At 41.5% G+C, this 27,517-nt stretch overlaps 5 protein-coding genes and 1 long non-coding RNA gene across 8 annotated transcripts in view; 3 read left to right on the top strand and 3 right to left on the bottom strand.

Annotated features, from left to right (window-relative positions):
• grin2bb (glutamate receptor, ionotropic, N-methyl D-aspartate 2B, genome duplicate b) overlaps positions 1–7,883 on the top strand; it is a 47,804-nt gene extending 39,921 nt beyond the window's left edge. Inside the window, exons 12-16 of the mRNA XM_085911547.1 lie at positions 595–824; positions 1,721–1,881; positions 2,354–2,541; positions 3,501–3,739; positions 5,517–7,883. Of these exons, the coding sequence (XP_085767673.1) occupies positions 595–824; positions 1,721–1,881; positions 2,354–2,541; positions 3,501–3,739; positions 5,517–7,883 (3,185 nt within the window). The remainder of the gene's footprint in view (positions 1–594; positions 825–1,720; positions 1,882–2,353; positions 2,542–3,500; positions 3,740–5,516) is intronic.
• Positions 184–6,153, bottom strand: LOC147057039 (uncharacterized). Its single transcript, XR_015066015.1, has 3 exons — positions 5,616–6,153; positions 5,466–5,527; positions 184–809 (listed from the first exon to the last, which is right to left on the bottom strand). It is a non-coding gene; the product is annotated as an uncharacterized LOC147057039 (long non-coding RNA).
• Positions 7,884–7,960: 77 nt separating the features above from the next.
• On the top strand, positions 7,961–17,788 carry nfam1 (NFAT activating protein with ITAM motif 1). 2 transcript variants are annotated; one of them, XM_085911550.1, is made up of 7 exons: positions 7,961–8,032; positions 13,707–13,780; positions 15,869–16,138; positions 16,848–16,969; positions 17,179–17,307; positions 17,392–17,502; positions 17,571–17,788. In XM_085911550.1, exons 1-7 carry the CDS (start codon positions 8,007–8,009, stop codon positions 17,631–17,633), a joined length of 795 nt encoding a protein of 264 aa, XP_085767676.1. In that variant the 5' UTR covers positions 7,961–8,006; the 3' UTR covers positions 17,634–17,788. The 2 variants fall into 2 exon arrangements, with proteins under 2 accessions (XP_085767676.1, XP_085767677.1); XM_085911551.1 differs by lacking the exons at positions 7,961–8,032; positions 13,707–13,780 and adding an exon at positions 15,418–15,799 and having other exon boundaries at positions 17,571–17,784.
• LOC147057037 (uncharacterized) lies at positions 12,857–13,686 on the bottom strand. The gene is given in 5 exon segments (XM_085911533.1): positions 12,857–13,147; positions 13,149–13,216; positions 13,275–13,490; positions 13,548–13,581; positions 13,672–13,686. Coding segments are annotated over 5 exon segments (624 nt in total).
• Positions 17,789–18,107: 319 nt separating the features above from the next.
• On the top strand, positions 18,108–23,859 carry f8a (coagulation factor VIII associated). Of its 2 annotated transcripts, XR_015066014.1 has the most exons (12): positions 18,108–18,307; positions 18,624–18,670; positions 18,755–18,827; positions 18,957–19,116; positions 19,195–19,263; positions 19,337–19,457; positions 19,608–19,765; positions 20,424–20,505; positions 20,617–20,663; positions 20,991–21,046; positions 21,154–22,849; positions 23,155–23,859. XR_015066014.1 is itself a non-coding variant. In XM_085911548.1 (11 exons), exons 1-11 carry the CDS (start codon positions 18,249–18,251, stop codon positions 21,233–21,235), a joined length of 954 nt encoding a protein of 317 aa, XP_085767674.1. In that variant the 5' UTR covers positions 18,108–18,248; the 3' UTR covers positions 21,236–23,859. The 2 variants fall into 2 exon arrangements, 1 of the variants encoding a protein (XP_085767674.1); XM_085911548.1 differs by having other exon boundaries at positions 21,154–23,859.
• On the bottom strand, positions 21,495–26,191 carry emp1a (epithelial membrane protein 1a). The gene is made up of 5 exons (XM_085911552.1): positions 26,101–26,191; positions 25,252–25,335; positions 24,616–24,715; positions 24,241–24,381; positions 21,495–22,803 (listed from the first exon to the last, which is right to left on the bottom strand). Exons 2-5 carry the CDS (start codon positions 25,324–25,326, stop codon positions 22,646–22,648), a joined length of 474 nt encoding a protein of 157 aa, XP_085767678.1. The 5' UTR covers positions 25,327–25,335; positions 26,101–26,191; the 3' UTR covers positions 21,495–22,645.
• Between the last annotated feature and the right edge of the window lie 1,326 nt (positions 26,192–27,517).

Raw genomic sequence — 27,517 nt, 5'->3', positions numbered from 1 at the left:
TGATTTTGTAGCTTTTCCTGTAGGTTTTATAGAACCGGACTGTCAGGAGTGAATTGGCCTGGTGCAACAACAGCTACTCAAGATAAAATCTGTCATTTGTAAAAGTGTTTTATTGCTGTTCACAGCCTTTTTTTTTTTTTTTGCTCTCGGGGATGAAACGAGTATTTAAGTTGGACTAACGTTTCCTCATGCAGTCTTCGTTAATATCTCCTGTCTGAGTGAAATACTTTTTTTCTGCATCCTGGGTAGAAACACGAGGTTATATAAGGTTGTTTTCCCGGGAACATGTGGAACAATTGTAGCATGTCTAGCCTTGCCCCCTTTTTCTTTCACCCTCCTCTAGCTTGTCATATCTACTGTACCTTCCTTCCTACCCACATGGGCAGAACAGTCTGAATGATTAAGGTTGTCTCTTGAATGGCTGGTCACCATTTTTTTTTTTTTACAAGTACCTTTGAAATCTGAATGTACAGATCTGTTGGCACTGTCAGAAATGTTTATTTTTGTAGATGAGTTTGTTTTTAGTGTCGTGGCTCCCTCTGCTTTTGTCTCCTCTTCCTCCATCATGCTTTATTTCCTTCTCCTGCTTGCCAGAACCCGGCGGTCCCTCCTTCACCATCGGAAAAGCCATCTGGCTGCTTTGGGGTCTGGTGTTCAACAACTCTGTGCCGGTGCAAAATCCCAAAGGTACCACCAGTAAGATCATGGTATCAGTGTGGGCCTTTTTCGCTGTCATCTTCCTGGCTTCCTACACTGCCAACCTGGCAGCCTTCATGATTCAGGAGGAGTATGTGGACCAGGTGTCGGGCCTGTCAGACAAAAAGGTGGGAATACACAGGATATAAATGTGCTGCAAGAACATTTTAGGACCTCCTTGGAGGAGGAGGTTATGTTTGTTATTTTTGTCATTGCTTTAGTATTTCATTGGAAGATTTCTCTTAAGTGCTGAACTGCTAAAGCTGAGAGCTCTCTGTTTTAGAATGCTGGGCATAGAAGTCGGAAAAAAAAAATCCTCAGTCACGCTATTATACAACTTAATTAACTGTACAGACTGTGATTTAACGAACACTTTATTTTTTTTAAAGTCACAAATGTACGCAAAAGCCAACAAGCGGCATTTTGACAAAACTAGAGAAACATTCATATTTTATTTCAGATTTTTATAACACTATACATATAAGTTGGTAATGAATATTTTCTAGATCTAATTTATTGTCTCTCAAAAATAAAAAGAAGTTTAAGCATAAAATCCTAAGCTTTACCTTTTTTTTTTATGTTTTTCTCCTTTACTTAATTCTTTGTCTCTTTACACATTATTTTCCTGCCAATTAAGAGGTTTGAACTTTTATTCCAACAACACAGAGAATCAAGCGGTATTCTCTCTTCTAAAATTAGATGTTCAAATTGATCTTTTCCAAGGCTTTTTAGGAATTTGTATATTCGGTTTAATGAGCTGCGGAATACTTTAGAACACGGCGTGTTGGTCCTTGAGATCTTCCCATGTACGTCAGACCTCTTATCACGACTCCAAACATTTAGCTAATTTAGGCTTCCCAAAGCATCGTTCTGTCCTCTGCTCAACAGTGCATTAAAGGCTATTTGATGCGTCTCGGTGCCTTTTCTATGCTAACGAGCACTCCTCTGTCATTTTCTCTTTGTGGTTTCTTTTCCGGAAACCGCCACCCCCTCCCTCCACCCTCCCCGACTTCATCAACAACAGTTCCAGAAGCCTAACGAGTTCTCGCCGCCGTTCCGCTTTGGTACCGTGCCCAACGGGAGCACAGAGCGCAACATCCGCAACAACTACCGAGACATGCACACCTACATGACCAGCTTCCACCAGAAAAATGTGGACGAGGCCCTGCACAGTCTCAAGACAGGGTGAGGAGGGGTCCGGGGGGGGCTGCTTCAGAGGAGAGGATGAATGGAGGGACGAGCATGGAGATGAAAGGGAGGCAAAGAAAAAAAAAGTTTCTCTAATGATGCAATCAGAAGAAAATATGATGAAGGACATCGCGATAAAGAAAGTTGTGGCCACTGTGGGTGGGTGGGCACTGACACACAGCACAGTCCCAAATTGAAGTTACAATGATCATCAATGAGCTGTCAAATCACTCAGTTAGATCAGGAAGGCTCACTGATGTCTCCATCTTGTGATCTTCACGTGCAATTACCAATTAAGTTCCAAAGCCACAGTTCCATCCCCAAAAAATGTGATATCATAACATCAGTTGATTCCACTGAATTAAGTAAGCATAATTGTTTAGACTGGATTTGAAAATTGCCATATTTGGTAAGTAAAACCAATTAAAAAGAAAACACAATCAATGAAATTCATTCTTGTGCTCGACAGCAAACTGGACGCCTTCATCTATGACGCCGCAGTGCTTAACTACATGGCGGGAAGGGACGAGGGCTGCAAGCTGGTCACTATCGGCAGTGGCAAAGTGTTTGCCTCCACTGGTTACGGCATCGCCATTCAGAAAGACTCGGGTTGGAAACGAGCGGTGGACCTGGCCATCCTCATGCTGTTTGGAGACGGTGAGGCCTTGAACGGCGATATGTTCTCACTCACTTCAACATGTAAATGTTTAGTTCAGACGGAAACTTGGGAAGCAGCTGAAAGATTCCAGAAGAAACCAGCGAGGCTATCAAAGCTGCAAAGCTACGAGTCATTGCGAGCCAAATTGGCAAAGTTTGTTACTTTGCGGCACACGGCAGTAAAACCTACAGATGGAGGAGAACCAGATATAAAAACACACATGGAAAAATAATTTTAAGGGAACTAATTCAGTAAAAATCCCCAAATTCTAATAAATATAAAGAAATGTATCCCATGAGGAAAACCTGTGGGATATTTTGTATCCACTGTATTCCTGCTTCCGACTCGGATTAAACAAACTCAGATTAAACAAATTAACCCGTTTAAAATTGACTCATTCATGCTCATTTGCACAAACAATATCATTATATTAAACAAACATCGAGGAACAATATTCCGCACTTGCTCTCTTGTCCTCCCTCGCTTCACTCTCTCTTTCTCATTCTCTCACACATACAAAAGAAAAACAAACCATCGGGGCAAATCCGGCAAATCTCTCCGGACGTGTCCTCCCGCTTTAGCAATCCCCAGGGATATGGAAATAAGATGGACACATTTTAGGGTGGAAATACTTCTCACATGGCCATGCAAACTTTCTCCCTGAGGATTTTTCAAGTCCCAGCGGGCAACCCCCCTCCCCACAACAAAGAATGATCAGCCTAGCATAAGCAATCCTTAATGAGGACGATCTTCTGCAGGGTGTTCAGATAAAATAATGCAACATGACATTTGTTCCCCACCATTCATGAGACCTTAGCTGTTTTTGGCAACAACTAAAAAATATGTCCTTTTTCCCCTCCACTCACACTTGCAAGTGACGTCACCTGAGGCAAACTCCCTCAAGATCGGACATATCACGATCATATCTGCAAACATCCTGTATCTCTGCTTCCTTCAGGTGAGATGGAGGAGTTTGAGGCTTTATGGCTGACAGGTATCTGCCACAATGAGAAGAATGAGGTTATGAGCAGTCAGCTGGATGTGGACAACATGGCGGGGGTCTTCTACATGCTCGGGGCCGCCATGGTTCTGTCACTTATCACCTTCATCTGTGAACATTTGTTCTACTGGCAGCTGCGCTTCTGCTTCATGGGCGTGTGTTCCGGAAAGCCCGGGGTCACCTTCTCCATTAGCAGGGTGAGTGTACATGGGTGTTATTTTGGTTTTGACCTCGACCTGACAGTGAGATCCCAGCAATAGTTTTGTAGACATGACTGACTTTGGTTGAGATGGAAAAAGCATTGGCGTAGTTAGATTGAGGCTGCGGGGGCACTGCCTCCCCTGAAATATGCTTGGATGACCCCCCCCCCCCAGGTGCCAGGCCAGTACAGTTCTGTATATTTTAATCCCAAAATAGCCTGACAGAATTAAACCGTTGATTAAGTAATCATTGAAATGACATTTACTCGGTATGTGGCGTGTTTGCAGTGAGTGATCTAAAAGTCTGTCGAGAGATTTTAGACTACTTTCCCGTGTTTCTTTGACGGGTCATTTAACAAGATGTCTTAGTGTTATTGCAGGCTGTTTCGTTTCCCAGAAATAGCCATTGGAGGGGTAATTCATTTGCATAATGTTACCTTTTCGCCAAGAGGGTTGTCGCACGTAAATGGTCTCAGCTACCGTTTGTCAAACAAAAAGACACCAGTGTTTATGAGTTAGTGTCCAAGCTGAAGTATCTTCTAATTGTCATTTTGTTTAACGCCCACTCACACTGCCCTGATAATGACTTTACAAGTCAGAACTGGCATTGAGCACTTGAACAATGTTTTGTTTCTGGAGGCAGTGTGAAGTCACAAATCTGCCTTGATCGCTTTTTTAAAGTGTGATGTTTTTCAAATTCTAAGCGGCACGGTTAGGACTCATATCTATGCTCCAAACATTTGACTTTTAGTGGTTTGATGTGTTAATATCCATTTGAACAATTTTCTATGTATTTACTATGTCTTCACGTTGACCTGGTTTCTATCACAAAAATGATAGAGGATAAAAAACATTATTTGCAGCAGAACAAAGAGTAGGCAGGAAAAGACGGTGATGTGCCGGTAACCTCTATTCTGTAACATTTCAGAGCAGTTACAGTAGCTCGAGATGTACTACTGTAAAGAGATCTACGTACATTCCCACTAGAGCAGCTGTCATTCATCCAAGCACCCAGAAACAGAGATAAAACAGACACACGGAGAATAAAGAAAACTGTGCTGATGTCAGCTATTATTGATAGGTATAGAGTATAGTGTAAATCCTGCAGCCTACAATAGCTCACTCACAAATGATCAAATGTTTTTGAGCAAAGACGTTTGAGTCTAGCTTATGGTTTGCCAGCCTTTGACCTTTCACATTTGATAATAATGAAGTTTACCAGATGTATTTTTGATGCAAACAACAAATTGTCCCAGCGAAATGGTGTAATGTGCATGCCAGGCCAGTAGTTGGCGACGTCCTTTGTAAAGACACATGCGCCTGCACGACTGCTGCAAATAACCATCTGTGATTACGCTTCAGCATCGTATATGAGACTGAATAATAGGACTCAGTATGTGAGAAGTGTTTGTTTTGTTTGCAATACTGCTGCGGTCCAATACCTAATTAAACCCTAAACACAGAAGAAATCATTTGAAACAAAAACTGGTGGATACATAAATGGCGTCGACAGAGCTACAAATTCTCTCATACGCTTTCTTGACTTCACGCTCAACTGCTTGCACTTCTAAGGAATTAAGATTTAACCAAGCAGTCATGACAGGCACTTTCACAAATCCCTCTCTAAATTATGAAGTCTTTGGTACTAGCCTCCATTTTTTACTGCTCATACCTTTATTTTTCTTACTACTTCTTCCTTCTCCTCCCACTTCATCTCTCTTACCCTCGCTGTCTCCCTTCACCTGCCCGCTCATCTCCAATCTCCATACTCCAGGGTATCTACAGCTGCATACACGGAGTACAAATTGAGGAAAACAAATCAACCATAGACTCGCCTTCATCATCCATAAAGAAGAACATGAACAATACCCACTCGAACATCTTGAGGTTGCTCCGCACTGCCAAAGACATGACTGCAGTGCCGGGCATAAACGGCTCGCCGCACGCGGCCCTGGAGTACAACCACGGTGGTCGTGAATCGGGCATCTATGACATTCAGGAGCACCGACGCAGCCTCGTAGGGCACCCGGCAGACTGCAAGTCGGCACCGCCCTACATCCAAGAGGACAGCATGTTCACTGACTACATCAGCGAGGTGGAGAGGACTTTTGGGAACTTGCCCCTGAAGGACAACAACTTGTACCAGGACCATTACCGGCACCACCACCCGGTCTCGGCTTTGGGTATGTCCGGCCCCCCGCCTAACAGGCCGCGTAGCTTAGGCAGCGCTAGCTCATTGGAAGGGGGCATATTTGATTGCGAAAGTTTAGGGGGAGGAGTAGCACCCATCTTCACCACCCAGCCTCGCCCCTCCATGACTCACAGGAATACCAATAAGTTTGACCTGATTGCAGGTCACCCCCCCGCGGATTCCAACCAAGTTGGGTTCAAGGGAAGCAATGTGTACGGGAGGTTTTCATTCAAAGGAGGCGCATCCAGCACGGGGTTCATCGGGGGTCATGAAAGGTACTGCGGGGGAGGTGGTGGCGGGGGAGGCTCGGGGGGCGACGACGGAAACATCCGCTCCGACGTGTCGGATATCTCCACTCACACCGTCACCTACGGCAACCTGGAGGGCAACGCCAAGCGGCATAAGCAGTACAGGGACAGCCTGAAAAAGAGGCCGGCGTCTGCCAAGTGCAGACGGGAACAGGACGAGCTGGAGCTGAGCGGCTTCAGGAGGAGACCCCACCACCACACCGTCCACCACCACTTCCCTCACGGGCCCTTGGCACACCGCACCATCTCACCTCCCTTGGAGCGCAAGCGAGGAGGGGGTAACGCTTCACCTTACGTATTCCGCAAAGACAAAGAGAACTTGAGGGAATTCTATGCCGACCAATTCCGCTCAAAGGAGGGCAAGTGGGAGCAAGAGGGTGGAAGTGGAGGAAGTGGTGTGGGCGTTGGTAGCGGTGGCAGTATCTGTAAAAGCTTAGTTCCTGTGGAAGACTTTCTCAAAGGTAAATGCAAGAAGCAGGATTCCAAAGGTGGTCTCGGCTCAGTGTCGGCAGGTCAGCAGGCCCACACCTGCTGGGAGAAGGGCGTTTCCGGACTGGGAGCAGGCGGCATAGCTGGTGGTGACTGGGAGTGTCGTAACTGTCACAGTGTGTGTCACCACAGTGGAGGGGCGGGGGGCTCCTGCCCAGCTAGCGGGATTGGAGCGAGCAACGTTCGCCCCACCTCTGCTAGCTGCAAGCGCTGCGACTCATGTAAGATTCAGCCCAGCAACCTCTACAACATCAGCGAGGATAACAACATAGTGTTTTCTGCGGGGAAGAGCAACATAGGAGCAGGCCAAACGCCGACTCAAAGCAGGAAGCTTGGGCCGGGTGGGCGGGTCTTACGGAGGCAGCATTCTTATGACACGTTCGTAGACCTGCAGAGGGAGGGGTCAGGTCGCAAGGGAGGTGCTGGCGGCGGCGTTGGCGGCCAGTTTGCCCAGCCCCGAAGTGTGAGCCTTAAAGACAAAGACCGCTACATGGAGGGCCCCAGTCCTTATGCTCACATGTTTGAGAGGTACGCAGGGGAAAGAGAGTCTCCCATGTTTGGAGGGATAGGCGGAGACCGGGCTAAAGGTGGCTCCTCTTTTAGTTTGTTTCGCGGAGGCGAAGGTGGGTTGCATCGGCGGTCCGTGGGCGAGCGAGACCTAAGAGACAGGGACAGGGCTAAGATGGGAGGTGGGAGCGGCGGCGGTGGTGGTGGCAGAGGCGCCGGGACTTACTCCTTGTCTAAATCTCTCTACCCAGATAAGGTGAACCAGAACCCCTTCATCCCAACCTTCGGCGATGACCAGTGTCTTTTACACGGTGCCAAACCGTACTACATGAAAAAGCCACAGACGCAGCAACAGCAGCAGCAGCTACTCAACAACACCCGAGGAGGAGGGGACTTCCGGGGCTCCATGGGGGCCACTTCTTATTTGCCTGCGTCGGCCACGGCCGGGGTGATGTCCAATGTAGCCCCCAGGTTCCCCAAAGATCTGTGTCTGGGCGGGGTGGGCGGTCCCATGGGAAACCACCACGGGGTCAACAAGCTCATGCCTGGCAGTCGGGACACGTTAGGTTTGAGCCAAAGACCTTTCAATGGTGCAAGCAATGGACACGTCTATGAAAAGCTCTCCAGCATAGAGTCGGACGTCTGAGGGGAGGATAACGTGGGGGAAGACAAACGAAGGAAAACGGAGAACAAAGAAACGGCGCAGTATGAAGAGAAGGCGACACGAGTGGGTGTCGTTCTCACGCTACTAAACGCCACAATCTGGACGATGCGTTCAAAGCCAGACTGTGGACGGTGAGTTTTAAGCAACAAGGGAGGATTGTGGTGCTGGGAAGGAGGTAGGGAAAGACAGACGGACGGAGAAGCTTGCTCTCTCGATAAGTTCATTGTTCCACGACAAATTTTTGAGTTCACAACGATATTACAATCATGAATGCGAAATCAACACTGCTGAAGTAACAGGGTAAATTAACAATAATTGTACCAATAGTGTTAATATTATTACTGAATATTACTCAAGTGTTTCAAGATGATTGGTTTGTTTTCCGATTTTATTTATTCAAGTAGTGTTTGTACGATGTTGATTGTTTCTAAGCTTACCAACGTCACAGGAGACTTGTGGACCATTTTGAATATTTCGGGGGCTCCTGTCATTTTGGATTCTTCTTTGTAATGAATTATTTCTTCATGTTTTATTTATTTATTTATTTATTTATTTATTTACTTTTCACAATTTTGGAGAGTATTGTGATGTGTATGTGAGAAAAAGGCATGACTAAGTACAATGTACTTATTGGCTTCCTTCTTTTTTTAATGGTCTTATTTCACCTACAGAAGCCTACATCATCATACTGATTTGCCTTCCATATAGTTTTTTTTTTTTTTTGCTTTCTGCTCAGCAGCATCAAAAAGGTCTCTCATTTCAAGCTGGATGTGCCTTAAAGGATTATTGTTTCACCTCCAGACAATTGGTTCCTTAATTTCAGGGCTAAAAACTTTCATCACAGGAGTCACGTTAAAGAAAGTTGTGACAATGGCAAACTTTCAGGCAGTTGAGCTTCAACTAAGGTGTCAAATGTTATTTCTGAAGACAAGTAGAGAAGTGTTGCGGTTCAGAGGAGTTTTACACTGACCCTACAAAACAGTAAAATAGTTCGAATTTATGAGCCACTGTACCAGAATGCAAAATCAACATTCCTTTTTGATGAAAAAAAAAAATTCTGGTTTTCACATTATCCTCATCAAATTAATTTTAGCATAAGTGATCACCTACTTGTTGCTTCTGTGTTTACTGACCAGGGCAGTTGTGGTGTTAGAACCAGATATGCTCTGAGTAAGACGCTATGCATGCTACTTTTGTTTTCTTTTCTTTATATTTAAGGTATTAACAATATCTACTTTAGTACATAGTCACCAATGAGTGAATTACCAAAATGAGTGCAACACTCTTTCTGGAACAACATTTGCACTTCCACTAAATATTATACAACATCATGGATAAAATAAATAAACATTGAAATTCAAATTTGTTCCCCACAAGGATTCAAATCTGAACACATGGGTCAGCTTTTAACTGTGGTTACCTGCTACTTTATGGTATAGGTTGGCATTTTGGTCAAATACGTGTTTAGGGAGTTACAGGAAAAGAACAATCTACAAAATATTAAGCCAACTTAGATATTGATAGCAATCAGTCCAATAAATAGCAAATGACATGTTTGTCGAGGTTATTAGTAATATTTCTGCAAATTTCCCCCTAAAAATGTGAACAGGTTCCACAGCTAATTCAAATTCCTACACAGTGGAACTTCCTATATCTAACAATCTACGATGTGACTCTAGTCCCCAACCATGACCACCCCCATAATGGTGCATCCCTCCCTCTCCCAGATCCATCAGCATGTTATCAAGTTGTCCTTATTTTACGCCAATTGAAATGTTACTAGTAATATTGTTAAAAATCCAAAAATGCATTCGGACAAAATTATACCCAATACCGATAAAGAAATTTTTATTCCATGGCAAATTCAAATACGGAGCACACAATAGAGTGAATGCTTTCTTGTCCTCCCCATTTTGAAATTGAAAGCAACTTCAGTATACTTGGTTGACAAGTCAGTATGTATGATAATAAGTGTTTGCATGCATACACTATTCTTTCTTTCTGCTTTTACAATTTTAACTTTTAGGCCAGCAACTGGGTGTTTTTTGAAAACTTACTTTTTAGAAATATCATTGGTACACGATCAGTGTTAGTGTACGTGTGTTTGTGTGTGTGTGTGATTGTCTTAACAAGAGAAAACACCAATCTAACACACCAAAATCAAAAATGAATACTCCCAAGTTAACAAGACATTCTGCAAAATGGATAAATGGTTGTGTTGGCTAAATGTTCTTGAACACGGTGGAGGTTTTGCTGTCAGTCACTGATAAAGCCTTTTTCATACTTTTCCTCTTTTTCCTTTTTTTTGTTGTTTTTTTTAAAAAACAAAACAAAATATCTCCGTACATGATTTCTGTTGTCGTACGTGCCTGAATTTGTAAGCTTGATTACCTCTGTGTGTGCGAGACACAGCGTGAGTGAGGAATACACACTTCTTTTATATGTACTATACAACTCCATGTAAATAGAGGCACTCATGGATTTTTGATATATTAAACAAATGTACAAAATGGCAGAGAAAAAGGTCTATTTGCGATCAATCTTTGATTCGTAGGTGCCCCTCGCAAAATTGTTTTGTAACGACTTCAGGACGTGTTAATGTGCAGTTCTTTATAATGACGGAAAATGCACGTTTGATCATTTTATTTTGACCTGAAGGAAAAGATCTGCACCAACTAGTCCGTGGGAAGCACAATGTCGTTCCGCTTTTGTTCCTTCTGTTTGGGTCCCAGACGATCAAAGGCCATCCCGGAGCTGTACAGATTGTGAAAAATTGTACATACAACTCCAAATCTTGTTCACCCTCACTTTTTTGTATGCAAATTAATTACTTGTGTGAAGAAAGCATTTCAGATTTGATGGAATATTTAGTAATATTTGAACAATGAGATTAAAACACACAGTTGATGTGCAAATAAGTGCTGAGAAATATTCTTCTTCTGTCTCTTTGGAATAAAAGTGTTGAGTATTAATAATAAAAAAAAGTCAAATCTCACACATGCTTGTCAGTTCATTTCTACGTAGGACAAAACGCAGCTGGTGAATCTTTTGTTTTGTTGATTTGAATGGACTCTATTTTCATAGACAGCGCAGGTGTGCTCAAGCATAAAAACTGGCTTATCTTGGTTTCTGTACAGGTGCGAACCTTCTTTGGCCTGTTTTGGAATTTAGCAGACCGCCCAGAGAGAGTGTTTTATTTCAAACACCCCCGGCTCGTCTGATCATGTAGTGGCAGAAAGTCGACGACATTTTTCGAGCAAATAAAAGCAGGTCTAAGTTGTGGCGCTGGTGGTGTATCGCTACTTTGGTGGGTTTGATCAAACATTTGGATCTCCAGCTCCTTGACAATTTGAGAGGTTTAGTTATTTCATTTATTGTGTAATTTCTTAATTTCCACCACCCAAAACCAAAACACTGTTATCCATTCCCTTTTTTTGCTGTATTTAAATGTACCTCACCATTTAGTATGTTGTTATGGAGTGAGCTGGGAATGTTTCAGGTGGTCAGGAACAGTACCGTGTCCTCTGTTTGCACCTTTCTGAATTTTTACATGCTGTTGTAAAATACATAAGCATAATGAGGGAAGTGATGCTAACATCAAAGCGTTCCAAAAACACCCCCTTGTTCCTTAGCTGTGCTTTCGTGTCCATCAACAGGGGATATACAGAAAGAAGCAGCAGGTTTTAGCAATGGCTCCCTTATGTGGGCAGATCTTTACATCTACTGGCACACAACACGCTGACTAAACTAATCCCATATTAGTTTGCATCTTTTTTTTGAATTTTTTTTCCGAAACAATCCCTCCATCAGCATCTTATTCCGCTCACTTGTTCTCCTCTCCTGACATCATCAGGGCGATGAGCTCGGCGTGCATTGCAACACATGTAACTACTTCTTGACAATTAACTGTTACCTAGCAACTGGCTCTTTTTCCAGAGATGGCTGTGGTAGAGAGAAAGAGAGATTTAAACAGTATTCCCACAGCATCTTAACCGGATCGGATGCAACAATGCGTCGACAATAGCGAAAACCAAAATGGAAAGATCTGAACGCCCACATGTGTCGATTGTGCACAGGAGAGGAGGAAGAGGAGAGGGTGCTGCTGTGTGATGCTGCACATGTATCATGTGTGGGGTTAATACATGAGGAGGTGGAGAGTAGAAAGGGGAGATTTTAAAACAAATAAAAGCAGAATATGGGCCACAAGTGGGAATGTGTAGGGGAAAAGGTTGCTGTGACAAGTTTTATAAAGACTGTGTGTGCGTGCACATCTTCCAGAATATTCACAGAAAATAGACACCTGCTGAGTATAGGTCATGAGTAGCAATGTTTCCAGTGTTTATTGAGACCAGGCACATATTTTACAACTGAAAAAAAAAATCTCACAGTACACCACTTAGCAAAACAATTGACAAAAAAGTGCTTAAATGCCTATGAAGTATTTATTGAATGTACCTTCTGTCATTTCAAACTTGGAGCATTTGGTTAGTTAGTCAGTCAGTCAGTCAGTCAGTCAGTCAGTCAGTCAGTCAGTCAGTCAGTCAGTCAGTCAGTCAGTCAGTCAGTCAGTCAGTCAGTTAGTTAGTTAGATCTGAACCTAATTCTTGTCACGATATTATCTTATCAAGCATCTTAGTCCAAAGCAGTTAAAGAACGCTCATAAAGTATAATCTGTCCTGGTTTCAAAACTTGGTTGCCTCTGCATGCAAGTTATGGCTGTCACCTTGTGGCAACGAATGGCATTGCAAAGGCTGCGGAATCATTTGTTGACTTGTGTCTAAATTGTGATTTTTGATTCAGTAGAATGCTAGAACAGTTTATAACAGATTCTTTTTCATCCAAAACATCGCATATTGGCTAATTGAAATGGTTAATTTTGATTTGCAGAAATTTGTGTTTCTTTTCACATAAGTGATCAAAATTAATTGAAATTAAATTGTAGCATTTGACAAGACTCAAACTTTGTTGTTTAACTTTCTTATGGACATGAGGTCACCTCCATGATGTTTGACACCTTCACCTGCCTTCTCCTCCCTCACCAGCCAGCTGGCCCTCTTTGGGCTGACCCTCACCCATGCACTGGTTTTGTAGCGGGCCACGCTCCCCTCCTCACCTGTCAGGCTCTGACGTGTCAAAGACAGGTCATCCCCGAGCCTCTCCTCGTGGTAGCCATGGCGACGGAAGAACCGTTCCATGGTTGCTAGGAGATGGGAGAGCTCTGTGATACGCTGATGCAGCATGGAGACTTTCTTTGAACAGGTCGTCGATGCTTTCCGATAGAGGACGCATCCCCCAGGATGAAGGGCCAAAAATCACTCTGTACTTTTTTTCTAATTACAATTATTGTTACACTCTAAAATGTTGAGAAGTCACCGATGGTGCCGTAAAATAGCTTGACGTTTATCCAGGCAGCCTGGATTCAGTTCCCGTAGCTAACGTCAGCTGCGGATCGGCTTATTTTGGTAACGTTCTATCTCCGCTGGAGTCCATATAGTTTGTTATCGTTATTTGGGCGGGCCTCTGTTACCATGGCAACCAGCATCTGCACCATCAACAGCAAGTGAGAATTTATGACCAGCAGACAGTGCACTTAATGAGATGGAAAGAAAAAAAACGCAGAACAGATTTTCTAAGAATTAAATCAACCCAATGAGTAGGAATTGGACTCTAGCCCCGATGACTTTGGGTGAAAGAATACAGAATGTTTTCGAGTGACTGTTTATGATGATAATCGGTTCTTATCTAGAATGTCCATTTCATATCTCAATACTGTAAAAAGTATCATTATCCCCTCTTGTTTTACAGCATCTTTGTTCCCATTCAATTTGTTCAAGTGGATGACTCACCTGGCAAGATACTGGAGCATGGCATCTATTCGAGTAGGTCAATTTGAGGCAATATGGTAATTTCTTGAGGTTCAATCTTTGCAAATTGAGGTTTTTAATACACAGTCATTTGCCGTTATATTAGGAACAGAAACATTATCCGATGTGATCGAATGCAGGAGTGTGTATTATCATTCACAGAGATAATAATGCCCGGTTTTGAATGAGGGAGGCGTTAATACTTTTTCATTTGGTTTGTCATACTGAAAACTGTTTCTAATATTTTGCCCATGTCACGGAGCTGAATTCGGCAACCCAAAAAAACAAATAAGTCCACATCTGCATAGAAGGTAATGCATGCATCCTCATAACAGAGCGTGTTAATCACACTGGATCAAAGTAAGCCGCTGGCTGGCTTATTGTTTGGGTATTATAACAGATTTGTAGACATGAAGGTGGAGAGAAAATAGAGCCCAAACAGGAGGTGCAGCATCTGGCAAAAGCGTGTTACATCACCATGTGCCTTCTTGAATTGTTTGCCTTGTAGATGAATGAATATATTAAATATATATATATATATATCTGCATCTGCACTACATGTTACACATTTGCTGGCAACATACTCACAATATTGGAGAAATTATCACTCACTAACAGAGCCACTAAAGACAATCTTCACTGTCAAAAAATTTCAGAAAAATCCTACAACATAGACAAATGCAATTAATGTGGCAGGCTGACTTTGTATTATATTTTATTGCCATCATTGGATTAAAACAATTTAACCTCATTTTCAACAAAGCCACTGCTAAAGGAAATGCTACAGTGCTCTATTTCTCCTCTCACATCTTGCTGTACCTTTCATTATTTCCTCTTTCTTTCTGTCTTATAAATTTATATCTATTCACTACACGCACAAGCGAATTTTCCGCAATGAGCGCAACTGCCATAGTGATATAGTTATAGTAATTACAACTCGGCTACAAATTAGCAGGCCCATTGCCTCCCGTTTTTTAAAAGCAAATGAAACACATTTTTATGCGTTTCTGTTCCCAAAAATAAACATACAATTATGACCTCTTCAGAGGAATCCATCCTTTCCTCTCTAGCTGTCCTTCAGAACACAATACTAAACTTGTGTTTAGTGGTTGATTATCTAAGTATCTGTCCTGGTCAAGAGATGACATCATTGAAATGCAAAATCAGATCTGTTTATGCTAATATGACGAGAATAAAGCAAGAGAAATAAGATTGAGCAAGATATCAACTTGTGATGTTTCCGTTCAACCCTTTTCGACAAGTTTGTAATATTACACAGTTAACGTGCAATATAAGATTGCATGACTAATTCACATCGAACTGACATCCAGATGTTTTTGATGTGTGTGTTTGTGTGTGTTTCATGGCGTGCAAGCTGAGTTGAGATCACAGTTGGCTACACGTTCACTGAGAAATTTGGTGGAAAGAGTCAAGTGGAATATCAGCCTCCAAAGAGAAGCAAAGTGTCATTGGAGGAAAGAAAGAAACAAAAAAGAAGGAACAAACTTCCACGCCTCAAAGAAAAAAAATAACTGCGCTGACGGAATCTTGCCTCGGTTCACAGCTGGTCTGCATTAGTGACAGGGCATTTGTCACCCTGTGTGTGGAATTCCTCACACACACACGTAATGGGTTTCAGAGCTGGGCGGTAACAGGCTGCATTTTCTCCATTATATGCACTTAAATACTTTTCGAATGTGTATTTGATACAGATTGTAGCAAAGAACATGACGGAGACGCCCATGATTTGCTACAGAGTTGACAAACACAGATGCACAATTGGGGGTGGAAGTCAGTCTCTTTTTCCTGTCCCCTGTGACTTCCCATCGAGAAACTAATATTTTGAGGAAGTGCATGTCCCTGAAACAGGAAGTCCCAGTTGTTAGTTTAGTAACCTAAGATAACTGAGAGCCACCAGCGAAGCGTGAACATCTTTTATAAACATGGCATCACAACAATACCGTCTTCTTTTTCCTATACTGATTTGGATTCTCAAAATGCACTTTACTTTTTGCGCTGGGGTTGGAGCTCTGAGTAAGCTGACCACCACTACATCCTCAATAATATTATATGCGCCTGATATAGTTTGCTTTGTTCCCACAGGATTGTTTTTTCCCGAGACCGTCTTTGTGGCAATCACGGGTGAAGATCTCTACGTTCACTATAGTCTGACCATCCCGGCCAACCAAAGCAAAGACTTTTTGACCTGCTTTGACCCCTACAACCAGGTGATTCTTAAAAAACTATTTTCTGCAACTCAAGGCCAAGCCTTGATCACCAACGCCATGCTGCATCTGAAAATGCTCACGATATCTGGAGAATATCATTGCCAGTACAAGGGGGCCAACGCGTACTTGTTTCTTCGACTGAGAGGTGAGTACAGAAGCGGGAATGTGCAGACTCTCTTCAAATAAATCAAAACAGAATTGATCCACTTAATCTAATAGCAACTGCTCAAGAATTTGTGGCCTGTTTTATTTTCACTTTTATTTTAACAGTATAATTGATAACAAATTAGTTTGCCAATCTACACAATGTTGTTGGCATTTTTATGGACCTTTCTAAGTGATACTGACAAGCAAACTTTGATTATTTGGAGTTCATCCTTTCATTCTTCTGTCGCCTTTTCATGACTCCACTGATCGTAAATCATTGAACGCTTTTAACTGAACAAATGGGGTGGCACTTGCCCACAAACTACTATAACATCTACGAGGTCAGACACAAACAAAGCCCACAACAAAAGTCTTTTTTTTTTTTTTTTTTTTACTGCAGCATGGAATGTTCTGTTGTGAATCAGAGTTGTGGCAACAATGAGTATTTCTGGCCAGTTTCGAACATCCCCCGAGACTGTTTTGTTACTTTAACTGACTCAAATAACTTATCATCATTTCTGACTTGCCTTGGAAGGATTATGAATGTAACACTTACATGAGGTACACTTGCTCTAGAGCAAATACAAGAGTTACACAATTCTCCCTTCTCAAGGCCAGTTTGTTGCTGTCAGTTTATGATTCTGGTTGTAGGTTATAATGCTCTCAAAATGTCTTTTTGGTATGTCACGAAAGTTGTATTCTTCCAGATCATGGCTACACGGATCTCGATATGGTGGACTACACAAATTTCATAGTGTTGGCCTCCTTCAGTGGCGTGTTGCTGGTTTTTAGTGTGCTCAGCTCTGTGTATGTCTTCAGAGGAACTTGGGTAAGAGGGGCATCACATGCAATCAGCATGTTGCGATATCAGAGCTGAGTGTTTGGCTTACATTTTTATCAACAAAATCAAAGAATAGTGTTTGATTCAAGCCCATCACTTGAACGCAATAATAGTCAACATGCCACTATTGAAAACATTTGTAATTGCTTATTTATTTGGTCACCAAGGGCATGTGTTTTTTTCCCGACAAATTTTAGAAAAAACAAAATCCCCAATCTGGCAATCCAAGCAACAATCTAAAGCAGAACAATGAACGATCGCAAGCAGAAGAGCCTGAGGATGACAGCATGGGTGCGATAATAGCTTCTTCCACAGCTCTCTATGCCGTAAGTATGGCCATGGGCGTATGCACATTCATGTCATTATTCTGGTCACTTTTCTCTTTTTCATTTATAAATAAAATGTTGTAGAGTCTTGAGCCGCGACCTCGGTCCATTTATGATGTGCTTGACCGCTCAGCTGTCAACACAGAGTCACAGCAGAGGAAGCCTCCTCCCAACCCAAAAACCAGCAAGAAACTGGTCAGTGTGGATTCTTACTGATTTGTCACATATTCAGAAATGTATGACAAGATCAATTATGTTCTCAGGGGGAACAAAACGCACAAGCACAAGAGGAAGGAGTATTTGAGTGTGTCTACGAGAATTTCTGAATCCTAAAGAATCCTGAGTCAACCCTGGCTGACATTGGAACCCATAAAGAAATAAATTATATACTGTACATACTGCAAAGACACAAAATGTATATTTATTTTTGAATGATGATTAAAAGTATCTCAATCATCATGTCAAAATACACTGATATGCCAGAGGCTTCATATGCAGGCAAAATTACAATATTTCATTATCATCTGATGTTCAAAATCCATTAATGTTTTCCATATAGAGAGCTAGAAAGGGCTTAAACATATTCATCAACATTATTCAGCATTTTTTCTGTAAATTAATTGTTTCTGTCTATTAACTTAACTAATTAAGTTCGCCATGTTGGGGATCTAAGTGTAGTTTTAATTGAATGTCTGTCTAAATGCACAGATTTAATAACTAACTACAAATACAGTAAATGATTGTGCTGTGTTTGGCTGCAACATAGGAGGGAGTGATAAATATATAAAAATTTACACTCCGTACCAGTTGATGGCGGTAAAGCGCTATTAAATTGTTTCCCAACCTCCAAGAATCGACCAATAGAAGAAGAATAGGATAACAACACCGCTGTCACTGTCAGTCGCTTTTTCGAGTCGTTATTGTGTTTACCTGCGCTGGCCATGGCTGCTGAAGGTGACTTCTTGGCGAGATACCGTGCTGTATCGAATAAACTTAAAAAGTAAGTGTCGGATGAATGGAAGGCAAGAAAAATTACAGATTAGAAGGGTTTCAGAAGTAATTATGATGCCGTTACAAGCTAGCTAGAGTTTGCCAGCTTCAATCTCTCGACAGTCAAAGACGTAATAATTATGAGCGATATTTCTTCATCTAACAAATAGATGTTTTGCGAAATTAGCTAAGGTTTGGTACGATATATCAGCGCCACGCGACTGTCCAGTGACGCTTAAAGTCGTCAGATGTCTGACACTTTTTGGATATAATGGCACAGATTTTGCATGTTGAGGACGATGGTAACATTTTTGTCCTCGTTGCAGACGTTTTCTTCGAAAGCCAAATGTCGCCGAGGCAAGTGAGCAATTTGGTAAGTTTTGACATTCTAGTAATGTGCAAAACAAATGTGCTCAATGCTTGATCATCTTATTTGCAACAATATTTGTTGTTTCAGGCCAGCTAGCTAAGGAGTTAAAGCAGCAGGACTGTCTGCAGTATGCTGCTTTCTGCAACCTTGCCATGGCCCGGTAAGACAACTCATGCACAAATCATTCCTACTTGTGTATAGTTTGGCAATGACTGTTTCATATAGGTCCAATTGTAAAGCAGTAATGACACAAACAAAGTTGTGCTTCCACTTCCACTGTCTCCTGCAGGTGTGAGCAGACTCTTTTCAACGCTCCTGGAGAAGCTCTGGCATTAACTGATGCTGCACGCCTCTTCCTTTCCTCTGAGAAAGAGAATCGCTCTCTGCAAGCACCAGGCTTTGATGAACACCTACAGGCAGCACTCAACTGCTACACATTTGCCATTAAGGTTTACTGGGATGCCCCTTTACTCTTGCAAAGTAAATGTATATCATGTAACTGTCGGATAATGCGATTGTTTTTACAGGTGTACATTGAAATGAACCAGCCTGTGATGGCTGCCAGTCTTTGTTTAGAACTTGGCAATGCACTCAAAGTAAGCTCCCCTGTTTATGTGATGCATTATATGGGTGGCATGTTATATTTCATTTCATGTGACGCTTCAACAGGAGATGAACCGACCAGGAGAAGCTATTGTTCATTACCAGAGGGCAGCTGAGTTGCAAACACAGATGCCAGTGGAAGCTCTTTTGTCAATGGGAGAAATGGCTTCGTGTAAAATTCTCACACGTGAGTGTCTCATATATCTCTTAGCTTCTTTGTTTGTTTCCAAAATGTGCAAGGTCATATCAGGCTGATTAATAAGGAGGTATTGTACCAGATCTATGACGTTTTTGCAACTTATCTTATGTGTGATTTGTGTTTTGTCTTTTTAAATAGGTGACTACGACGGTGCCCTTTCAGTGTTTACAGAAATGCAGCTCATGTGCCAGGAGAGAGGACTGCAACTACCAGGCACCAGCACCCCCGTAGGTGCTTTTCTGGACATTGTGGCAAGATGCGAGATCTCTAGAGTACTCCTCCTGATGCTGCTTGAGGTACAACCCATCTGTTCATACATATACTGTATTGGAGGGAGTAGCAAAAAATCTATGAGGTTGGGAAACAGATCAAATTCAAACTGCAGCCCTGGGAGCTGTTTTGAATTCCCGGAAAGAAATTCCACTGTCCAAAAACTCAATTCAAGAATTGCAAAGCTGCTATCCAATAAGAAGTCCCAACTTAATCTGTAACTTGACATATTGAGTTACCATTTGATTTGACGATGTGCATTTGAATCAAAACTACATGATTAATTTTGGGACAAATACTGTGCACAAATGGGGAGGGGCATGGACTTTAGTGGCTACTTGTGGGAATATAGATGTCATTATTCCAATCCAGACGCAACAATTATCAGACTTTACATTGCGGTCTCGTATCTAGTTTGGTGGAAATTAAATGAAGTGAAAATGCAGTAAAGTTGACGTAATGGCAGAGGATCATTATTCCAATGAGCTGCATGAAAAGCTTCCAAACTCTCGGTGGCACGCAGCCAGCAAATTGCAAATCGGAGCGATACTATAAAAGTTTAGTGGGAAAGGAAGGAAATACCCACGCAATGGAAATACAACACCGGCTTGTGTTGTGACCATCTACATTCCATAATCTAAGTCATAAAGCTTATTTCGCGCTTCTGTCCACTTTTCTGTGCAGCCTCCTCCGCAGAAGCTTCTGCCAGAACATGCGCAAACACTGGAGAGATACGCATGGGAGTCCTTTGACCCACATAGCCAAGGTTTAATTTCCCTAACAAAACTATGATTTTCCCTTTTGTGTTACGAAGAAGTCTTACCGCGATTGACAATCGTGACAAGTCCGATGAGTCAGTCCTCTTGTTCTCTTGCAGTGACCTTCCTAGCCGAGAATGTTTTCCTGCTGCTGCAGTCGGTGGTGGTGAGTTTCATCAGCCGCATACTTTTGCACTTGACAGGATTTCCTGGTCTTCTCCTCGGGGCCTTTTGCAAAGCTGCGATAAATGTGCTGGGATTGGCACCGCTTTTCAAATGGATTTCAGTTTTCCCGTATTAATCTGCGGCATTTAAACACGGGTCCTCGGAGGACCGATAATACTGCTGGTAGTGTTGCTGGATGAAGCCGTAACAAAAAGAGGAGTCTATAATGAAACATCAGCTGAGTTTATGAATAAGCGCAGAGTCACATCCCATGTCAAGGCCATCTGAATTTATTCGCGCCGCATATAAAAGCCAATGTGTTTCACAGATGGCATGCCAGGAGAAAGACACAGAGTCCCTGAAGTCTCTTCAAACTGAACTATGGTAAGCCTTTCATAATGCTCATCTCTATCATGAACACTTTGTTCCTTCTCAGTGGATTTGACATTTTTCATTGACAGTGTTATTTAGATTTGCCTTTTCCACTTCAGGCCACTGCTGACCGCTGAGCAGAATCATCTCCTCCACCTAGTGGTTCTGGAACGCATCACACCGTCTGGCCAAGGCATTTAGTAGCGTCCTGTTCTCATCCGCTTCCTCTGGGAACGATAGCTAACATCATGGAAACATTCCTGCTTATGACTGGGTCTGTTGTAAGACCTCAAGAAACGCTTGCACTGAGAGAAATATCAATTGTAAAACCTTACAAAAAAAAATAATTTGGGGGGTATCATGTTAATGTCATTATTTTGTGCTTTTAAAATAGTACTTCATACATATTTATAGTGCCACTTGATAGTGTTGATCTTGAGTTGATGAATGAAGTGCAAAGAAGTTTGTTACTAGTTTTATTGATTATAGTATATGGCTTCACTCCAATGTAATTACAAACCTTCTAATGCATAGTTTAGAAATATGATCAAATGAAACACTGTCGTCCTCCATACCTGGTTCACATGTACAAATTGATGTACTTTTCTCTTAAGATAGCAGCCTACTACAAACAAAAAAATGCAAAACATAGTTTGACAAGGAAAAGGAAAATTACAAAATGTTACAAAAATATAATGGTTACAATGTACATGGATAAAACAAGGATACATTATACTTCAATCATAAAATAAAGATACATGACTTAAAACTACTTGTATTTTCAATTAAGGCTTGTTTAATTGTTCAAGTACTGCAACGGGGAAGTTCTAGTGTTGCTAAGATGTAACTTCACATATAATGTTTACTTCTTTCTTGCGGTTGTTGCTGGAAGCCTGTTTGATTCAGGGGGGGGGGGTGTCAGCACTTGAACTTCTGATCACATCTTATCTTCTTAACACCCCAGCTTCTAAAATAATCTAAACTGATGGCTTTATTTCTAAAGAGCCAACAGTGTGAGACTTAAGGCACAGAGATGCGACACTCCTGTTTGCACAGTAAATGTATGAAGCCACATTTGGCTGCAGTTTGGGTTAGTTTAGCATAGAGGCTACATTATTCAAAGGTAACAAAATCCACATGTAAAACCTTCTAAAATTCCATTTGTGTAAACTACAAAAAAAAAAAAGACAAATGTCTATCTCCCACTTCTCCCAAATTCTACGCTAAGCTACCTAGCAGCAAGCTAGTCACAGTTGACATGTTCCCAAATTGCCACTAGATGTTAAAAGTAGTGTTATTTTACATCATTATAACTTGCTATTGTAACTAATTTGACTTTAAGGTAATGATGTAAATTATCATGTTATACAAATTTAAACTTTACTCCCGCATAGTACAAATTAATTAGGGGAATAGAAAACTGACCAATTAAATGAGTTAGGCTTATCATAAGATTTTTTTTTTTTAACATATGGCTTTTTTTTTTTTTAAATGCTTCCAATTTTTTAAACTCCCAAAAACATATATTTGTCACTGATTTGGAGGAATACTTCTTGAACGTCCCAATTAAGAAGGAATGTGATCCCACATCCAGGCCGCCTCTCTTTCCACTCACTCACTCTTTTTCCGCAGGACGAGATAGGTGATGGCTAAGAGCAGTGTGAGGACAAATGAAATCCAGGCCAGGATGTAGGAGTGTCCAAATGCACCGTCTTCTTCGGCATGAAACTCCGAGGTGTAGATTGAGGCAGCTATCATTATACACAGACCTGCGGGCGAGAAGTGAATACTCAAGACAATTTGTACTCATAACAGGTAACTCCTTATACCAGTAATACCAATTCAAGTCATGAACAATTTCCTCATTTCCTGGCTGCAGTGTGTTTAATCACTTGACTACAGAGGGTGAGAGGGATTTATGACATCTGAATCATAAATATAATAAATAGCATTCTTTTGATTTTTCTGCACAATATTTTTTCATCCTTGTCATATCAGAAGATACCAAATTGTTTTTTTGTTTCTAGCAATTTACATGTCGATTTTTAAAGAATTTTTCAAGCTTTTCTTGAATTCTCCACACTGCATACATCAGCAATTCCATGATTGTTTCCCGACAGGACGCCATTTATTATTCATATGGAAGACCCACCCCGTGATTCATTGGCGTGTGGAAACAAAGGCCACAATTAGAGGAAATATGGTATTTTCATCAAAATAAGTAATCATATCATGAGCGCTTGTCAAATAATGTCAAATGAGATGAAAGCATTTGCTGTAACTGTCTCAGTCTATCACCCACTGAAAATCCAATATGAATCAGACTAATAGCTATGATAATGAGTGTTACAAATATTTTGAGTTGAAAATCATGACCCATCAAGAGGACTCGCATGACTCACTTTTCTGCTCAATTCTCAGTGTCCATTATGTAAAAGTGAGTGAAACGCCCAAAGGCAATTGAAGCAACAGAAAGACTTTGTTCCAAAACAATGACATTTCTCTCAAACTAATGTTCTAAAACTACCATAAAAATAAGGGCTACTTATAACCCTATTAAAAATGTAACTTTAAAATGACGATAGCTATTTAGTTGACCCCTCCCTCATCACTGTTAAAACTAAACATTAACCCAATTTGCATTTAGAATATAGCTGAAGTTAGCTTAGTGGAAATATATTTTTCTTCATTTTTGCCTAGCTACTGAATTTGCCCTGAGAGGTGGGACTCCCATTTCATGAATGGTACTTTTTTTTTTTTTTTTTACATTTAATGTTTTCATTCACTTTTGAAGCAAAATATAATTTCTCTCCTGCTATTTAACTCACATACATGTCCAATTTGATACTTATCCAGCTTGAGTTTATTTTCAGTTAGTGGTTTTTGTGCATGACATTCCATTAGTCTTGTGGCGTTTAACCCTGTAGACTCTTGAGACTAGAGAACACACAATCTTTGTCTTAATTGTATCATGCAGAACAAATAAAAGTGTTTGAACTCTGCCTCTGGCTCTGAGCAGACACACTCGCAGCATTAATCGATCCCACTTCCTCATTATGGATTTTCAATGATCCTCCCCTCTTCCTCCGTAAGGATGTACAGTAATATGCGTTTAATCACACAATTAGTTCATGCATTCTAAAAAACAGTTTAGCACGTCATCTGACAGAGGTTGCCTTTGGTTATAGAAGGACGTTATTACTCACAGGCGAGCAACTGCAAAACGCCAGTGAAGGTGAAGCGCTGTCCTTTAGGGAGAGTGAAGAGCTGAGCCACAAAGACAAACAGGGCCAGGATGGCAAAGATGCACGCCAGCACTGAAGTCGCCTGTACTGCCTGAAGGTACTCTGCAGCAACAACACAAACAGTTGAAGGAATGACAAAAATGTCGACAATTGCAATTTGCACGGCGCTTATTAAACATCACTGCTATTGCAAACTAATAATTTTCCGACAGGATGGCACTTGCTGTTATGTGCACATGAATCTGCCTGCTGGTTATACACTTAACACCTGCTACCATATATTTACTGCAGTGGGATGCGCATCTGGTGGGTGAGAAGATTTCTTATCGTGTTTACCTTCTGGGTAGTCTTTCAGGTTAGTGTAATGCCAGGCTGAGTTGATCAGCTCCCATCTTCCCCACAAGTCAGTTGACAAGGCATCAGTGGTCCACCAGGCCTACAGAGACACAAGTACAAGTAGGTGTCATGTTATATTATGTTGTGAATTGCGTGTTTTGGATTTAAAAAGATTTGTCTCTAAAATCAATGTGTATCTATTTCTATTGCCCAAGTTTCTCTCTTGGTCGCAAAAGCGCTACAAATGTTTTGAGGGCATCTCGTGTACAAAGCCCCCTTTAGGTGACCTTGCAGATTTCACAGTGAGACCCACCCATAAGCCCCGCCCCATTACTTTCCTTTCATAGGTCCCAAAATAATAATAATAAAATCTTATTGTTATTACTTTTTGGTCTATCACAGGATGAAACCAACTTTTAAGCTCTTTATCCATCCAAGCATTTATACAAAATGGATTGTCTGGTCAGTGTATAATAATCTGGGGTGGTAAAAGAGGAACCCACCCATAAACTGTCACAAAACTAGTTAAATAACACTCGCTTAACCCAACTTCTCCCCCATATTTTCATTTGAGTAAAACAAACAATCGGAGTGTGAGTCTTTGGAGGGTATATGGGGGAGAAAAAAAATACTTACATTATCAATAGTAGCAACAAGGAGCAGGATAATGGCGGTGAGATGGACAACAACGATTCCAGCCAGCATCAACATTGTGACCCTCTGGGAATAAGAAATACCGTAACAGTGATTTGGAGGGACTGCGGGGCGTGTGCGCTTACGCGCATGCGCGCGTGTGTGTAGGAGGATGCAGAGCATTTACTGTATTTAAGTTAACCTCCCCCTTAGCAGAAAGCCCCTCACAGCTGTCCCAGATAAAACACTGCGAATGGGAGCTGACAGACAGAGGGCCCCCCAAAAAAAACGCCCCCAAAAGCCCCGCAGACAGATGTGCCCCCTCCCCCCCCCCCCCCACCCAATCTCCCCGCGCCTAAGTATTAACTTTTCACACATTTCTCGTCCCACCTCGCTGGATAAATCAACATGAACTATTTGTAGTATTCTATCCTCAAATTCAGGGCTTGAAACTATTTCCGTCGACGAGAAAGGCGCATTTGTTGCGACGGTGTGCGGACATTCCCAAATTACACGCGCAGGCCCTCTACTGTACAATACCGTCAACGACTTTGAAAAGAGCGCGAGAACACAACACTCGCCCATAATCATCAAAATAATCACGATTATCATTCACTTTCCACCCACGGATATCGTCATTTATGACGATTACCGTCCGACATGAAACTTTTTCCAATGCGCGCCTTTTACCCTCTCAACTTTTCGACCCTTCCAAGTTACTTTGAAAGTTTGGACTACGCTGTAAAATCTCGCTTTCCTGCACTTAAAGTGACCACAAAGTCACAAAAAACACGCGTTAAACGAGAGGAATGATTAGTAGTATAAATGCAATCGAGGATAATAAAGTATTACCTGAAAGCGCTCAAACGCACAGCCCGGGAGTTATTTGGAAAATGTGAACGGCAGTAGAAGACCCACCCAGCTCTGACTTGGACGCACACACATCGGCCTGTTTTCCCTCTCTTCCCCTTGTGCAAGCCCCACCCAGAAAGTTTCACATTTTTTTCCTCCTCAATGAAATGTCCACACACTAAAAGCTATGCAGAGTAGTTTTCCCATAAAACAACAGCCAGTTTGAAAACGTTGATTTCTTCAACCTTGTTTGGAGTCCACAGAGTTTCTCTAAATATTTCTTTTAAGAAACAGTTTAATAAAAAAATATATATTTCCTGACCATGAGATAATAATGTACCGTACATTCCTTTATTTGCATGTATTTCCACTACCACACTCTATCGACATACTAATGATTGAAGTTACCTTGGAAGTTGGAATGAATGAATGAATGAATGAATGAATGAATGAATGAATGAACGAATGAATGAATGAATGAATGGAATCCGAAAGGGCAAAGAGAAAAAGAATAAATGAAGCACTGTAATCCCAGTAACATTACCATGTATTGTAGTGATCCCCAGATAACCACGCAAATGTATGCCCTTAGGGCTATGGAATGTTATACTGTAGTAGTGTAGTTGCCAAACTAACCGCAAAACTTGTCCTACTGCTATCACTCATCGGACAAATTAAAGCGTGGAAGTTGAACGCTGTAATGTATGAGTGGATTGAATTTTACCAATATTTTCATGGAAAATATGCTTTAAAACTCACTGGTTGGCTACTTACATTTGTTTGTTTGTTTGTTTGTTTGTTTGTTTGTTTGTTTTAACACAATGAACTTTTGTCTCATCTTGACTCATGAAGTATGAATGTACTTTTGGCATGTACATTAAGTGCATGTAGTGTGGAGCACGGGGCTGAACGTCTAGCGTCTGCTACTGATTCAAATCAATAATAAAAAGCTTGGAATTGATTATCCAGAGTCTGCCAGGCAATGCACTCTCACTGATTTACCATCAGCCACGGCAGCAACATACTCTCATTCGGCCATCGGAAATAATGATAATAACAATAATAATAATTCACGACAATTGATTAACATTGCTGGAGAGATGACGGAATGTTTGACCTCAAATATGTATCCTGCATGCAGTGTAATAATTATTCCCAGCCCAGGTGTTGATGCAGGGTGACCAAACGGTATGTAAATGTCAGCAAAGAAAAGTGGTTCGATCCCACGTGAAGCCGCTTTTTGCGGTATCAGTAAATGTCTGCACTCTGCTGTCATTACCATCCATCTGCTTTCAATTACTGCATTCTCTGTCACATTTGCATCTTTTTAAGTCACAGTTTGCAAAAAAAAAACGGCCTGTTAGTCAAACATTGAATTCCGCAGTCAGGCTATGACATCACACTGGGTGTGTTTCAC

The sequence above is a fragment of the Syngnathus leptorhynchus genome, chromosome 5 (genome assembly GCF_054491065.1).
Source record: "Syngnathus leptorhynchus isolate UIUO chromosome 5, UIUO_Slep, whole genome shotgun sequence".
In the NCBI taxonomy this organism is placed as follows: Eukaryota; Metazoa; Chordata; class Actinopteri; order Syngnathiformes; family Syngnathidae; genus Syngnathus; species Syngnathus leptorhynchus.
Note: the sequence above shows the minus strand (reverse complement) of the source record. Positions and strands in the feature narration are given on the sequence as shown.